This window comes from Lepisosteus platostomus, chromosome 9 (assembly GCF_059453375.1).
Source record: "Lepisosteus platostomus isolate fLepPlt1 chromosome 9, fLepPlt1.hap1, whole genome shotgun sequence".
NCBI classification, from domain to species: Eukaryota; Metazoa; Chordata; class Actinopteri; order Semionotiformes; family Lepisosteidae; genus Lepisosteus; species Lepisosteus platostomus.
In genome coordinates, this window is record NC_142619.1 from 6,733,267 (window position 1) to 6,750,606 (window position 17,340).

The 17,340-nt window shown below is 40.6% G+C and overlaps 1 protein-coding gene and 1 long non-coding RNA gene across 2 annotated transcripts; one reads left to right on the forward strand and one right to left on the reverse strand.

Annotated features, from left to right (window-relative positions):
* The first annotated feature begins 1,691 nt into the window (after window positions 1–1,691).
* Window positions 1,692–10,351, forward strand: yars2 (tyrosyl-tRNA synthetase 2, mitochondrial). The gene is made up of 5 exons (XM_088646716.1): window positions 1,692–2,505; window positions 3,723–3,890; window positions 5,442–5,597; window positions 7,718–7,888; window positions 10,053–10,351. The coding sequence occupies exons 1-5, from the start codon at window positions 1,745–1,747 to the stop codon at window positions 10,210–10,212; spliced, it is 1,416 nt and encodes a 471-aa protein (XP_088502842.1). The 5' UTR covers window positions 1,692–1,744; the 3' UTR covers window positions 10,213–10,351.
* On the reverse strand, window positions 6,524–17,334 carry LOC148654479 (uncharacterized). Its single transcript, XR_015941456.1, has 2 exons — window positions 17,221–17,334; window positions 6,524–7,984 (listed from the first exon to the last, which is right to left on the reverse strand). It is a non-coding gene; the product is annotated as an uncharacterized LOC148654479 (long non-coding RNA).
* Window positions 17,335–17,340: the final 6 nt, after the last annotated feature.

Genomic DNA, 17,340 nt, shown 5'->3' on the forward strand with positions numbered 1-17,340 from the left:
GACTTCCCAAGATTCCTTGTTCTAAGTAAGCTGCTTCGCTGCTTTGATTCTGATTCCAGAAGTGGGATCACAAGATGGAAAATAGAACCTACAGTACAAAGAGTACCGTGTGCTTAAGGAACTGCTTGTGTTTCTATGCAAATAAAGTTACACCTACAATGCAAACACGGAAAAAAAAAAGATTGTGAAATAATGCTAGTGTGTGCTATGTTGCACAACATGGTGGCTATATTTATATCGCTGCCTTTCAGGTGGAGAGGTGAGAAATGAGGTCGGATGTACAACATGTAAAGAGGAAAAAAGTCTTTAATTTGTCAAAATAATTGTTCCCTTTTTTGCTTTCGATGGTAGTTATTTGCCCAAAGCAGAATTTAACCAGGGCCAGGGTGTAAAATCCCTTCTTCTTCAAACATGGGATTTTTAATAACCAAGTAGTCAAGATTATGGTTTAACATTTCCTTTTGAAGGATCCATCTGCTCTTCCACAAACACCAATTAAATAAGCTCCCTGGTTTTCCTTAGCAGTCTCCTATCCCAGCTCTATCTGGCCTTAGATTCTGAGATCTGATGACATGAGGCTGGAAATTTAGATTAATCTTGAGAATAAACTTGCTTTAATTACAATGTTTCTTCAAGAACAGTAATATACAGTAGCATACGTTGGCACAAATTGGCCTCAATGGGCATGTGGCTGTTCAGTAACCTTTGTTTTGTCTTGGGTTTTGCTCACTCTCCTTAGTAAACATTCCCTGTTTTACTATCAGTACACTAGAATGTAGAATTTGTCAGGGAAGTGGCACCAGAAAAAGACTTGAGTCAGATGTTAAACATTGCCCTCTATGGGCAAACTTCACAGAAAAGCAGACTGGCCTAAATACAAAGGCAAAAAAACAATATTTAAAGATTTTAAGATCTTATTTTAGAGTTATACATTGTAGAAAGATTTCATATAGACATCTGTGATTCTAGTGTGGAATTCTGGGAAAATATTAACTTTTACAGTTCGTGCATCGCTGTTTGAACTACTACACAGTTTGTGCTTTAACTGACATTTCAAGATTTGTTTTCCTAATAATATGAATACTAAGACTGTTTTTCTCATTAGTGTCTGTATCTGTCTGCCTTAATTCAACACTGTGCACATGTAAATGCAACAAAATGTATTAATTGTAAATTAATTTCTTCATGGGGTAAGAAAGCATAAGTACCTCCTGATGATGGTTTATCAGTTCATACATTGAAAGATAAAAATAATACGATTCCCAGTGTGTATTTTTAAAAGACACTTTCTTTTGTTGATATTATTCTTTTAAGTGATGTACAATATGCATTATTTATGAGCATGTTTATTGTTGTCTTTGTTATTGCTGGAAATAATTCATAATAGTGACCTTTTGCAGATCATACTAATATACAGTATGTACTGTGTGTGAAACCAAGCAAAACTAATTGTGAAAACTTCCCTTGAAGTACATCGGCTCGCGTGACATTGTTTTTACAATACATGCAGATATGTTGAATATTTTTTATAGAAAATTAACATGGAATGCTTTCATGACACTATTTTTTTATTTACATAAACATACAAAACTACCTTACAAACTTACTTTTTTGCGTAAATTGTGAAGTGTTCAGTCGGTGTAAAATTACATCTTATCTTTTTTATATATATATTTTTTACTCCAGATAGCTTTAACCGTCGTATTATTCGCCACACCCCCTTTGTGGGTTATAGGTCACAAATATGGCGGCGCCCATTGGAAAAGTATGTCAGTGTTTCACTATAAAGAAGAAAAGTCTCTTTCTCCTCTCATTCGCTCGACGATCTAGTTCGGCTGGCAGTGGGTTTCTAGCCTCTTTGTATAAGCGGGGAGTCTTGAAGGATGCCTTCCCCGAATCGGCGGCTCAGGTTGAGTTACCCGAGCTTTTGCAATCCGGTCCCCAGTCCATTTACTGCGGGTTTGACCCCACCGCTGACAGCCTCCATGTGGGAAATCTGCTGGCCATCATTGGGCTGTTGCATTTCCGAAGCGCCGGACACCACGCCATTGCCCTCATCGGGGGGTCTACAGCCCAGATTGGAGACCCCAGTGGGAAAACGACCGAAAGGGAGCCGATCTCAGGGGAGACCGTGGAAGAAAACACGCGGGGGATCAGAAGCAGTCTGCAGCGGATCTTCGCCAACCACGAACTCTGTTTTTGCGGCGACTCCAACAAGCTGGGCACTGTGACCGTCCTGAACAACGCGAGCTGGTACCGGGGCTGGAATGTCGTGGACTTCTTGTCCCAGGTTGGCCGGCACTTCCGAATGGGGACCCTGCTCAGCAGGCAGAGCGTGCAGTCCCGGCTGAAAAGCGCAGAAGGGATGAGTCTGACCGAGTTCTCCTACCAGCTCTTTCAAGCCTATGATTTCTATCACCTCAGCAAGCATCACGGCTGCAGGATACAGCTCGGGGGAACCGACCAGCTGGGCAACTTGATGTCGGGACACGAATTTATTCACAAGTAATTATGTGCAAACTCGTAAGATTCGAACAAGGCGTTTTTAGTTGTCGTTTATGATGATGATAATTTTATATAGCGCCTTTAGAAGTGGCTTCTCAAAGCGCTTTACAGAACAACAACAAAAAATACACATACAAAAGGAGAGGAGATAGTAGATGGAGGTATGGGAAGCAAAGGGGCACACAACCAGTTAAATAAAAGCCCTTCTAAAAAATATTTGAAGTTATGTACACGTACGAACCTGGTGTTTAAAAGTATGTTTCTTTTGAAATGTTTAAAACAACCCACATGTAAAGAATACCACATTCAGTTTACAGGTCATACATAGTAGTTACGCAAGCTCCTATCGCTTGTTTTTATTTAAACATCAGATGCAGTGTATTTTTCAGGTAGTGGTTTATGTCTACTTTTTATTCTACTTCTGCTGTACCTCTTTGTAAACTTCTATAAAACGTTCTTTTAAACAAAATACTAATTTAAGAGTTCCAACTGGGAGTTTAAACCTGTTTATAATGAGCAGTTTGCTCTTTTCCTGGAAAAAAATGTTGAAAAACAAGGGGAAACAGTTAATACTGTAGGTTACTAATTAGACTTTAAGAGTAGACTGTTTTCCCTAGGTAAAATCATCTAGAAATCTCTTAAGGCCTAATATTAACAAAGTCTTCAATTCCAATATGCCAACAGCAGTCTAAAGTGTTCGTTTTGTTTCTAACTGTTTTGGGATGTCGCTTAGAGAAATCTCATGTAAGTGTAATATGCAGAGACGGTTTGTTACTAATGCAAAAGGAACTGAAAGCAACGCAGCCTTTATGCAAAGGTAAAGGAAAATATGAGGTACCTCATATATACTTCTTTATTAGTTAAATCCACAATTAAAGCATAGTCCTCTTCTGTTGCTAAAATTGTCATGACTAAGTCCATTTGGCTGGGATTAGGTGTACTGTTCAAATGCCAAATTGTTTGCAGTGTTTTGTGAATACTTAACGCCTCAAGTGGTAGTTCTGGAGTATGTTGACTGTGTTATGGGAGAGGGAGCAGCTGTATGGAGAGGGGGGGGAGGGGTAAAGCCACCACAAGGAAATGACCAGACGCAAAATAAGGAAGGAGGCACCTTATCACATTGGTCTCTCCTCTGACGCGAGGAGAAGGGAGACCGTCTGCTGTTCCACAGGATGTGATGCGCCGCGTTTCATGTTGCGTGTTTCGTTTGATGGCAGAGTCTCTGGGCAGGAGGTGTTTGGCCTCACGGTCCCGCTGGTCACAAGTTCCGCAGGAGACAAGTTGGGGAAGACGGCGGGCAACGCGGTGTGGCTGAACAGGGACAAGACCTCACCTTTTGAGCTCTACCAGTACTTCATGCGACAGCCAGACTCCGTGGTGGAAAGGCAAGTAACCCCCAGTGAAGTGGTGTGTGCAGTTACAGACACGGTTGTGTGTGGAATCCAGTGTCTTCACACCTCCATTGCAGGTGGAGGTCTGCATTGCCGGTGGCATATTCCCCAGTTGTTTTTCCCTTAAATATTCCTTGAGTTGAAGATTGTTGCAATTGCACAGATGAAGACCACTGTTTTGATTACTTATGTGATATAGTGTTTTTTTTTTTTTGCCACTTTTTGCACTTGTTGCAATTCCCCTCTGGTGTGTCTCACTGATTGGTCACTGACTGTCTCCCTGGTATCTTAACACTCTCACGTTTGGAGACTTGAACTGTGTGTTGCTTGTCATGTGTCACCAGTTCACACAGCAAGTTGTGGATAGCAGTATAGAGAAGGGGTTAAGGCTTTGGAGGTTGTGGGTTCACATCCCAGACTGGGCACTGTTGGCCTCTTGTGCATGGTGCTTCAGTGAAAAACTCAGCTGTCTGATTGATTAAAGTGTATGCAAATATCAGGCACATCTTCTTAACAATAAAACTAGGCAAAAGTTATAGCTAGGGAGATACTTAAGCTGACCACAAGGCCTGCACCCCAGATTCAGTTGTTGGGCGTTCAGTACATCATTAGTGGGATCCAAGGGTGCCCACATAGTTTTGGGGAGGGTGTCCACCGTATTATTCATTTCCAGCAGATGGTTGAGCTCTGTTCACAGAGATACGTGAAATACACTTACAAGTGTGCTAAAAAAGGATAGCTTTAGGCTGAAATAAGACACAAAATGCATAGTGGGATGAATAACCAGCAGGAATGGTTTGATGATGTAAAGCAGAGCATTTTTAATTCATTGTATAGTGTTCATTCTGCCAACAGGTTTTTTTTGATGTGATAAAAATGGTCACTTTTATAGTTTGTCCACTAGGTTGCAATGTTGGCCATGGAACTCCTGTTTTTATTTTACACCGCACATTTATTGAAAGATCTGAAAGCTTCCAGTGATAAGTGATTCCTGTTTTTTTATTACTGTCCTGAAAAAAGCAATCGGATCAGAACCAGAAATTGACAATCAACACACATTTCCCAGCTCCAATTCTAGGTACTGCAGGTATGCTTGCATTGTTTTACAGCGTTTAGAGATCAGGAACATCCAAGTTAAAAGTTACGTCTAATAGGTGTCTGTGTGGATGCAGAGATTCAGCTTCCCACTAATGTTCATCAGCATTAGCTAGTCAGCAGTATCAACATTATTTTGAAAATGTATAACATCAGTCAAATCAGATCAGCTTCTATAAATATAAATGCCATTAAATTTGGCTTTGTCAGTTAAAGTTTAGATTTAGATTCCTTTTTTGAGTCTGATGAGACTTTATCGTGAGATTTTCTCACGTTTTAAATTAGAAAATGGGGAAATTTTCATTCTGGGGGGGGGTATTTTTACAAGGGATATGGAAGAATCAGCTTCATGCTAAGAAATGGTGTGCGCGTTCTCTTGGAAGTCTTTCGGTTTTTGCTCAAGGTACAGGGGCCGGTGCTATAAAATGATCCCTTCCCCCATTCCTGCAGGTACTTGAAGATGTACACATTCCTCCCTTTGCCCGAAGTGGAACACGTGATGGACCAGCACCGCAAGGAACCAGAGAAGCGCTCGGCTCAGAAACGCCTGGCGGCCGAGGTCACCAAGCTGGTTCACGGCAAAGAAGGCTTAGACAGTGCCAAAAGGTATTTTGTGGGGCTGTGGCCCTCTTAAAACCCGGCTTCTCCCTTTGACACAAGTATGGTTTTCCTTATGTTCTATTTCCATGGTGGCGGTAGGGCTCCTGTTCCCAAAGAACTGACAATTCGCATATAATACCCATATATGGGCCAGGCCTTCCCAATCCAGTTCCGCATGATCCCACTGTCTCCTGGTTGTGACCCGTTTGAGTACTGGATCATTTATTTCACCCTCACATTTAACGAATCAAAATCTACTGCGGTGCTTCCAGTTACTCGTAGATACTTCAAACTTCAGTTTAGATACTTGTAACTTCAAACCCGCACCCTGTGGGAGCAGAAGGCACATATATTTACTCCTCGGGTGTCGCACTCAAATCTTGGAAGGCCCAGTGTCTTCTGGGTTTTCGTTTCCAATGTGGACAGTCAATTAAACCAGAACCCTAATTATATTTTTAACTGGATATGCATGTTTCTCAATGTTCTTAACAGTTGGTAACTCAAAACATGCACTTATTGAAGTAGAAGTTGTTAAACGTCTCAGAGCCTGGTTACTTGTATGTTAGTTGTACAGTTAATTATATGAGATATGAAGTTACTAACCTACAAATGTTGCCAGTCTTTTGAAATGGGATTTCTCAGTGAACCGTAAAATGTAATAGATTAGACCTCTTCAATTTGGGATTGGAGATGCTTAAGTAATCGGGGATATGTTTTGCTTGAGGGTGCCTGGAGAGACATTTTCTGAATTTCTGCATGATCCCTTAAGTGCCTAACTGAACTTATGATTTGCTTAATTGGACATGTCGAAGCCTTTCCTTGGCTTGCAGAAGCTGGAGGTTTAAAGAGACCTATAAATATAAAGTCCTTCTAGACTGAGGGTTGGGCACTTGATTTAGCTGTTGAAACAAAACATTTAAGGAGTTTCCAGCTGTAGTTAACAATAAAATAATTTTATTTGTATTTTATTTCAGAAAATGAACACGAATAATAATAAAGTTAGTATATTGGGACATATAAAACAGTAGAGTATAGGCCCTGGACAGTCCAAATCTTTATATCGTTGTCAGTTGAAACACTGCTTCAGCTAAACTAAAAATCGGTAACTTTGTTTTGTAATGTTATTGAGCCTCATTTTTAAAGACGTCTGTGTGGTCACTGACATAAATTATTAAAGTACTCGATTTACAGTTGAAATAGATTTGCCATCTGTTAAAGCATGATTTCATTTTTCCTTCTGGTGTTGATTCTGCAATAATAAAAATAATGCTAATTATAGTAATTAAACACTTTCTGTTGTCAAATGCATTCTTGCTACCCAAAACAGGAACTAGTAACAATTAGTGTGTGAGTTGGAGGATTTTCTGACTGCTTTGTAAAGTCAATTGAATTGATTGATTTTTCAAAAAAGTGCACAAGTCTTTAGTATTTATTTTCCTCTCATTTCCTGTGTGGTGGGTGAGAAGATGGTTGTGCTCATTATAAGATGGATTTAATAGGTGTGGTGACTGAACTATGTCAGCAGCCATATCCCTCTGCAACTCTGGCAGCCCCTCTGAAGCTCAGCAGGTGTGAGCCTGGTCAGTACCTGGGTGGGATACCTCCTGGGTAAGCTGAGGTTGCTGCTAGAAGTGGTGTTAGTGGAGTCAATAGGGGACGCTCACCCTGGGATCCATGTGGGTCCTAATGCCCCAGTACAGTGACAAGGACACTATAGTGTAAAAAGGCGCAGTCCTTCAGATGAGATGTAAAACCGAGGTCCTGACTCTCTGTGGTCATTAGAAATCCCAGGGAGGTTTTTGAAAAGAGTAGGGGTGTTACCCCAGCATTCTGTCCAACTATCCCCCTGATCTTTACCAATCATGGCCTCCTAATAATCCCCATCTAGGAATTGGCTTCATTACTCTGCTCTCCTCCCCACTGAGAGCTGGTGTGTGGTGAGAGTACTGGGGCACTCTGGCTGCGTCGAATCATCCAGGTGGGGGCTGCACACTGGTGGTGGTGGAGGGGAGTCCCCATTACCTGTAAAACGCTTTGAGTGGATTATCCAGTAAAGCACTATAAAAGTGCAAGGAATTATTATTACGAAGTGGTGTACTAATCTGTGGCATTACGGGTGATGGCAGGAGTACCAACGCCCTCTACCATGGCAGCCTGCAGGCCCTGGAGCAGATGACGGATGAGGAGCTACAGGAGCTTTTCCGAGAGGCTCCATTCTGTGAACTCCTGCTGGAGCCGGGGACATCTGTCCTGGATGCCTGCCGCCGAGCCAACGCCATTCCAGAGGGAGCCAGAGGGTGAGTCACATCCCGCGCAGTTGAGCTTTTCTGATCGTCACGAGGCGCTCTCAATAACGCCTCTAATATCAGCTCACATCGGGATTTGAGAACAGTCTGCAAGCAAAAGAAATGTCTATTTACAGGTCAGGAAATCAAAAATACAGGGGCTATCAAAAGTATTCACCCCCCTTAGACTTCACTGTGTAATCATCTTGTGTGTAATTGGTTTCTTCTGCCACTGGTTGACACAGAACACTCAATAATGCAGTTCTGCAGAGTCTCCTAAATTCATTTTAACTAAAAAACAGAAAATAACTGATTGCATAATTAAACACCCCCTTTGAGTCAATATTTGGTAGAGCCATGTTTGGTAGAAATTACTCATGGCTGTAATTTCTCTCAGTCTAACAGCTTTGCACATTTGGACACTACAATTTGGACCCATTCTTCTTTGTACATTTGCTTAAGATCCCTTAAGTTGGAAGTGAACCTTAGGCGAACAGTAATTTTCCAATTCCTGCCACAGTTTCTTGATTAGATTGAAGTCCAGGCTTTGACTGGGCCACTCCAGAACGTTAAGAACATTGACTTCTTTTATAATGATTAATAATAATAAATGCTTACACTTGTATAGCGCTTTTCTGGATACTCCACTCGAAGCGCTTTACAGGTAATGGTTTCCTTTAAAACCACTCCATTGTAGCTTTGGCTGTATGTCTTGGGTCATTGTCCTCTTGGAATATGGCCAGCAGCCATATCACCCTGCAGCTCACAACTGGCAGCCCCACTGAAGCTCAGCAGGTGTGAGCCTGGCCAGTACCTGGATGGGAGACCTCCTGGGAAAAACTAAGGTTGCTGCTGGAAGAGGTGTTAGTGGGGCCAGCAGGGGGTGCTCACCCTGTGGTCTATGTGGGTCCTGATGCTCCAGTATAGTGACAGGGACACTATACTGTAAAAAAGACGCCATCCTTTGGATGGCTCTCTGTGGTCATTAAAATTCCAGGGCATTTCTCAAAAAGGGTAGGGGTGTAACTCCGGCTAAATTTTCCCTTGGGCCTTACCAATCATGGCCTAATAATCCCCATCTATGAATTGGCTTCATTACACTGCTCTCCTCCTCTGATAGCTGATGTGTGGTGAGCGTTCTGGCGCACTATGGCTGCCGTTGCATCATCCAGGTGGGAGCTACACATTGGTGGTGGTGGAGGGGAGTCCCCATTACCTATAAAGCGCTTTGAGTGGAGTGTCCAGAAAAGCACTATATATGTGTAAGCAATTATTATTATAGAGAGAGTGATGTTGTTCAAGAATGACTCCGTCATTCACAAACTTAAAGCTTTCTCCAGATTTTGGACATAAACCATACAGTTGACACAAGATTAATTACTGATGCAGTGCCCTCCAGTTGTAATCATTCATACAATGAAGTAGAAACCAAAAACATCATATTATTATAAGTGTCTTGCTTAAAACAATTCTAAAATTGTTGTTCCTTAAATATAATAGCAATAGACAGAACAGCATCAGATTCAGGTCTTTCCTAATTTTCTGTTAGAATCAAGATAGGATTTCGACTGGGACAATTAAGGACAATTACTTTCTTCTCGATAACCACTCCAGTGTGGTTTAGGGTCAATGTTCAGCTCTGCTTTAGGTCTGCAGACTGAAAAGGTTTGTCCTCTGTAAGCTGCCTGTATTTATCTCTGTCCATTTTCCCTTTAGTCCTTGACAAACATCCGAGTCCATGCTCATGAGACACAGCCCCATAAAAATGCTGCCACCACCATGTTTCACAACAGACGAACACACAGGGATGTTGTTTGGTGTGCTGTATTTGGGTTTGAGCCAGATTTTCCATGCACACCAGGAAGTTCAGATTTTGTCTTCTCTGCCCTCAAAACCTTTTGCCACATGTTTGCATTATCGCTTAAATGCTTTGTCTGTGCAAGATTGGAGGTGGCTTTGCCACATTTTGTGGAAAGACCGGGTTATTGTTGACTTGATATTAGTAGTGTGTTAAAATTAACCCTCCCAATGAGTCCAATGACTTATATGCTTCCAAAAGCAGAGCAATATAAATGTAAAAAAGTCTTAGTGTAGCCTTTTTTCATTTCCATTTCTTTTGGTTGGCTTTGCAAAAAAAATAATACAAATGTATTTTTCTTCATGCTGAAACACACAGGTATCAGATGGTCACTGAAGGGGCTGTGTGGATAAATCACAGCCGAGTCACCAATCCCGAGCAGGTGCTGATCCCCAGGGAACACATTCTGTTGAACGGACTGACCCTCATCCGGATAGGAAAGAGAAACTTTTACATTGTCAAGTGGCTGAATCTGTGATGCAGTTCTTGGTTTCACCCCTTCTCCACAACAACACCACTTGTTGAAGAAGAGAAAGCAAAGTTAGCTTATTCTGGACTTCTCCGACACCGTTTAGATATAAAAGATATATGTTAAATAAAGATATTCTGATTTGTCATTTTTTGTATTACGTACGTGATCTTTGCATTAAGCATTAAGATGCTGAATTATCAGCTCACAGCAGCTTAACACACACAACACAGCCACAGTGTAACGAATTATATACTAATAGTATTGTATGTATTGTACTATTAGTATATAATTCGTTACACTGTGGCTGTGTTGTGTGTGTTAAGCTGCTGTTGCACTGCAATTTCCCTCACGGGATCAATAAAGTATCTATCTATCATTCTGTTAACACAGACTGTACCATACCTTATTTTGGATTTCCTCTCTGTGCCTTATTCTCCAAGAATGTGTATTTTGGGACAAATTATTTTATTCAGTATCAAAATTCAGGTTCGTAAGAGTCATCAGAGGTTAATGTTTGTGTGCATTCTTTTTACTTGGGACAACAGTTATATTTTTAATAATAATAGTTCCTTACACTTATATAGTGCTTTTCTAGATGCTACATTCAAAGCACATTACAGGTACAAGGCAGCCTCCACCTGGATAATGTGATGGCAGCCATAGCACGCTAATACGCTCACCACACACCAACTATCAGTGGGGAAGAGAAGCCAGTTCATAGATGGGGATTATTTGGAGGCCATGATTGGTAAAGGCCAGGACACAAGAGTAACACCCCTACTCTTTTCAAGAAACACCCTGGGATTTTTAATTATCACAGTCAGCCAGCTAAAGAATTGCGTTTTTTTACAATATAGTATCTCCAACACTGTACTGAGGTGTTAGGACCCACACAGACCTCAGGGAGAGTGCCCCCTACTGGCTCCACTAACTCCTCTTTCAGCAGCAACGTTAGGTCTCCATCCAGGTACTGGCCAGGCTCACACCTGCTGAGCTTCAGTGGGTTGCCAGTTGTGAGTTGCAGCATGATATAGCTGCATGCATTTTTAGTCATTCTTGAAGTTCTGTATACTGTAAATAAGGGCAGGGCCGATTTGAATTATTTACAGCTTTTTTGGATGATAACGTATTCTGCCTCTTTTTTTCCATCCATCCATTTTCAAACCATTTCTTCAAGTTTCAAGGTGCCAAAGGGTCCATCAGAGGGCAGACACACTTTCATTTAAGGCCAAATTTCCCAGAAGCCAAATAACCTGCCTTAGTCATTTGTTACATGAATTCTTCTCAAGAGAAGATCAGTAGTGGGATCTGCAAAAGACAAAGCTCATATAAAAACCAGTTTCACTCCCAAAATGATATAATCATTTGTGATTGACGTATACGTCTGATAGAGGCTTTGCGTTTATATAGATCAACTTGGTCATGATAATGTTTGCGTGCATACTAAAAGGAAACTTTTATCTACAAATACACTTTACCTTGACCGAGCAGAATGATCAACACACATTATTGATAGTAAATAGTAAATAGTAAAGGTGGGTAGCTGCGTCAGCATGCGTAGGCTGGAAAGGAACAAGTAATAGGTTTATTCCATGCTGAAAAAAAGAAGAAAGAGAACACAACGTTTCGGCTGTGGAGCCTTCTTCAGGTGTCAACACCTGAAGAAGGCTCCACGGCCGAAACGTTGTGTTCTCTTTCTTCTTTTTTTCAGCATGGAATAAACCTATTACTTATTGATAGTAAGGTGGTTTAATAAAAGATGGAAAAACAGACTGAAGGTCTTTCAATCATGGCAGTCAGCATTCTTGAAGTTCCAAGTGCAGGGTATTGGCGAGATCCTGTTAGGTTATTACTATAGTCAAGAGAAAGCTCAGTGGCAATTAAAGCATTTCCCTATAAACAGCAAGAGTTTGTCTCCCATGTCCCAGAAGCCACGGAGCAGAAGCAACAAAAGGACATTTGGCAGTTCTAGGTATCCTGAACGTTAGTTAGCAGCTGCCTTCAAAGTTTTCATACCCACCACTGTGACCACTTAAAGGTCAGTCACCCTGTTGACCAGACAAGACCACAAAGAGATGTGTATTGTATACACAATCAGCTCACTGTATTCCGCCCCCAGAGGAAGAGAAAACGTCTCTTGTTTTTAGGTGCAACATTTGCTTAAATTTTACTCTGAGCCAGGTTCAGCAGAGATGTTTATTTAAAGTGCTCAGGCACAGAGAACTAAAAATGACTGAAAGATTTTGCAATGGTATTTTAAAAGATCAGGGCTTAGCTGAAAAGAACATGATTCGCTAAAGGACAGTGCAATTAAGACAAAAGGTCCTTCTGCACCATAATACAGTAAATATTCCATTAAATAAAGGTTCACAATCAGAAAGTCTCACATTCCTGTTTAGGGTTGTGGCAACAAAAGCACAAGAGGGCACAATATGGACTACAGCCCGGACAGATCACCAGTTAATCGCAGGGCACACAGTAACACACATGCAATTTAGAGACATCAGGCCTCCAGCAGATCTTTGGAAGATCGAAACCAAAGCACCCAGTGGTAACTCGCAAGGACCTGGGGAAAGCATGGACTATCCCCACAGATGTCTTGCCAGTGCAGAATCAAATCCAGATTCCCTGGGTCTAGTCCCAAAGACTAGTAGGCTATACAATGTATACATTGGAAACCCACCCACAGTACAAATTGTGTTTGCCTTTGAAACGCTGGTAAACGCATGTACTTTACTTTTAAGCCACTAGATGTCAGTGATAAACAGACGTTCTGAGGTCCGACAAACAATTTAGGTTTCGCGGCATTTTACTGCATTAGGAGTTTGTAGAAATAGCACATGGATTTATTCATAACAATAACTACATTCATATTATTATTCCAGTTGTGTGAATGACTGAAGAGCATTACTATTTGATTTTAGGGCCAGAAAAACTCTTCATATCACGCATTTATGCAAAGAACACCAGTCTAAGGTCTGAACAATTATGAAATTGCCTTTATTGCATTTATGCTTTGCACACTGAACAGTCACGTTGAGGCATGATGGTACATTTGAAAAATGTTTAATATTCTGATTTACCCTAAACTTTCAGTTATATATATAACGATCAATGTTTTCATTTCTTTGGTACTGTCTATAGAATCCACTCCCAGGCACAATAAGGCACACTTTAAATTCTTTCCCCTTAAGAAAACATGTCAGAGCAGACAAATTTATAGCTTATTTTCTCGGGGGGTAATTTCCATACCGTTTTGTTTAATTTGCGATATGAAATGCACTCATCATTTACAACTGTGTACTTTGGTAAAAGCTGACCAAATGTTATTCTATATTTACAATACAGTGAGACTTTCATTATGATGACAAACATAATTATATATTGTAGATGCAGGCAACACAGTGGTACAGTGGTTAGCACTGCTGCCTCGCAGTGCTGGGACCCTGGGTTTAATTCCTGGGGTGCTGTCTGTGTGGAGTTTGCATGTTCTCCCCATGTTCACTTGGGTTCTTTCCAAAGTCCAAAGACATGCTGGTAGGTTAATTGGCTTCAGGGGAAAATGGTGCGAGTGTGTGTCTGTCTGTGCCTTATAATGAACCTTTGTCCCATCCAAAATATAACCCTGTACTGGATGAAGCAAACAGATGGCTGGGTTTTACAAGACCTTTATTCTAATTTCTAAAATAATCTATTGTGCAGAAAACAAACAAACAAAAAACATTAAAAGGTCAAACTGCATCCAAGGAGTAAATAATACAGAACAAGACATGTTATGACAGCCTATGGTCAAGAGATTATAATGCCGAAGCTAGAAATGCAACTCTTAACACAGCCTATTGAACTGTAGCCTACAACAGATAATGTGCCCGTAAAAGACATGTTGTTGAGAAAAAAGCAAATCGATATTTGCCTGCATTTCCTTGCTCCTAAAAGATCAATTCAGCATGATCAGCATTCTTTCCCCCCAGGGCATTACCTCATCTCACATGTTCTTCTGCACGTCAACTTTATGACCTTGTAAACTCTTTGAGTAAACAACACGCACAATGCCTACTGTGTGCCATCATTAAGGAGGAATATGCCAATATAAAAAAGTATTTACTGTAGCAAAGTTTAATCTGACAGTGATAAGACAGTGCCAAGTATGACGAGGGCTTTGTGCAAGAGGTGAGCACATACATAGCATAGCAAAGCTAACTCTGCCTATTGTAACAAAATCACATCAGTGCCGGATCTCCCATTAGGCACTGTAGGCACAGGGCCTACGAAACATTTTTAGGGCCTACGAAGGAGGGAAACACTAGTGACTAACGAAAAACGAGCTGAAACAACACGCTTGTGCTCGACTCGAGGTGCTCCAAATCAATAGTCATACTCTATCTAGCGGCTGTTCTCTCGACTCGCTCCATCAATCACGTGGTTTAGCATCAGAATAGTTTAAAGTACGTCATGTCAGTCGGCGTCCTTCAATTGGCATTTATCCATCTTTTTGGAGTGAAAGTGCCTAGGGCCTACAAACACCAAACTCCAGCCCTGAAATCACATCGAAAATTAGGTCTGGTTTCTAATTTTATGGTGATGTACTGTGAACCAGTTGAAGTATAGTATGTATATTCTGCAAAGGCAAATCCCACTTTGCTCTAAATTTATTGTTTTGCTTTTTGTGCCACTTACTTTACTTTGTACCACTTATTTCATTAAGCTAGATTCTAATTCTCTGTTGTACCCTTATGTAATATTCCCACTGAGAATTACTGCTGTTCAGTAGCGTAAAATGTTATTGATGCAGCACTGTAGCTACAGTATATTAATGCTCATTATTGGCACCACTAATCTGTAACTAAAACAACTGTCCTAAAGCTAACCCTATCCCTAGCTCTCAAACTAACAATGCATTTGCACACGACTGAATCATTGTTCCATTTCCTGTGCCAGCGACATTGACCTTTTGAACTGAACGATACTGAAGGCCAGATTCTTGTTAAATGGTAAAGTGTACAAATATATTTTTCATATAACTGGATGTGCAGCAGGTCCTGCAGTTTTAAAGTAAGAACAAAAACATTTATTTAGGTGTAAAATATGTCCACAATATTGTAAATTCTGGTAAAACTGGAATACCACCTATTAACAAGAGCTGGTGCTACAATCTCAATATATTTAAATCCACCTACACAAAGTTTTATCAAGTGATGTGCCTACACACTCTTGATACTTCTAACAGATAGAAAAATTTGGTTACTTTACATCACAGTCTCACACCACATTCTTAACAGCTCCAAAACAGATTTAACATTTTAACTGTTTCATTATTTGGTGTGTTAAAAGCTTTAAATTAATCCCATAATCAGTTTTTTTTCTGTATTCTGGAATATACCCTTGAAAAGACATCACAACTGCAACATGACATAAAACATGTTCTAAATGTAAATTTATAAACACGTGCCAAAAGGTCTCTTCATTTTATTTGAACCTGTACTCCTAAGGTCAATTACTTACTGACACAGCTTAAAATTGCTACCATCATCCACTCTTTAAACGTGACAGACCTCAAGTCAACAGTGCCAGAAGTTAGTATCACTGCAATAAAAAAATATGTAGGTGACATCATAAACTTTTAACAGCAGTATTTAATTATCATGGTACATAATCTAAATAAGCATGAAACAGAAATAAGAAGAGAAACCAAATCACTCTAACATTCAACACGCAGAACAGATTCGAAATTAGAAACATTTGTTCCTAATTCTAGACCTTTGACCTTCCTGAAGTCTTTGCAAAGTTTTTCCCCCCCTTTCCAAAATAAATTTTTACTAAATTTATTTATTTAGTTATGGGAGAAAGTGTTAGAACACGGTAGTTTTAAAGAGTGATAGTAGACCATTCTCTGAATATAGTACATTTATTATCCCAGGGATCTTTTAACAGGGGAACCGTGAACCAAATGCTTTATGAGCGCCAAGTTCTTAATGAAGCTCATTATTTACTCATATGGTAAAACGGAACAACGCGTTGTTTGCTGCCGTGATACACTCAGTAACAGGTTTAGACTAAAAAGTCCATTTTATTACACAAAACAGCACAATTAATCATGTTCAATTATTGCATTGCCCGAGATTTTTACTTGCCACGGGAAACGTGACTCCGCCAAATCGTTTATTGAGCAAGGTTTTCGTCAAGCGCGTAGTGGACTAATAAAGGAAAAGTAAAAATGATCATTTCCACCGCATCCTACATTGGCACGGCACCATAAACATTGCATTACTACAGTACAGCCGTACCCCTTTAAATCGACCCTAAAATGTGGCAGTCAAGCTAACAGCCTACTAATAACTGCCCCGTCTACCCAACCCATAGTATGATGGCGCTCAACCCTCTCTATACCTTTTTCTTTTTCGTTTCGTGGTTACTATTCCTTCGCCTGTATCACTCTCTCTGCTCGGGGAGTGACTTGCTTATACGTAAACAAAACACTTTAGATCATAGCAAGGTTGCTGCAGACACGCAGCCCCCAGTTTTCAAAAGCAACAAAACGCATTAAGGTGGACTAGGGGAGTTATCCCAAACCACCCGTTTCCAATCGCTTTTCGGGCGCCTTGTTTTGCTACAAAATGCAACTTAGTGCACGCCTGCGTAATTTATTCACGTTTAACACCTATAAGCCTTTGCTAATGCCAAGTCATGAGAAAAAAAACGGCTTGAGATTAGAGTCATTTATTCTTTCACGTCTCCAGAGTACTGTAGGTCGGTGGGAGATATTGCCCCTTTTTTTCTTCTTCTGTATTAACGTTGTTGGTATCTGGAAGCGACTTTGCTTCCTCCGGCTACAATTCCTACTTCCGCCAAAACAAAACAAGCCTAACAAAGCTGGGCCGATCAGAAATCTGCGGTTTTAAAGATCGCCGCGGAGGGATTTTTCCAAACGAACAAGAGATTCCGATGCATTTGGGCTTTTTTTTTTAATGATACGAAGCTGCAGAGACCGTAGAAACGAAAAACAGCGGTGCTCACCTTAAGAAACGTGGGCGGCTCGCTTTGCTTTAACCAATGAATCTCCTTCTCTGTTTAAGTCGATCTCGGTGTCAATCATTTTTTTTCTCAGTCAGCCTCCCTTCAATCGCCATATTGGGT

What these genes read in the sequence shown, in the direction of transcription:
- yars2 (XM_088646716.1), top strand. Translation starts at nt 1,745, where the DNA reads ATGGCGGCGCCCATTGGAAAAGTATGTCAGTGTTTCACTATAAAGAAG. An exon ending in CCAGACTCCGTGGTGGAAAG is followed by an intron (nt 3,891 to 5,441) that starts GCAAGTAACCCC and finishes CCATTCCTGCAG; the next exon opens with GTACTTGAAGATGTACACAT. An exon ending in GGCTTAGACAGTGCCAAAAG is followed by an intron (nt 5,598 to 7,717) that starts GTATTTTGTGGG and finishes GGGTGATGGCAG; the next exon opens with GAGTACCAACGCCCTCTACC.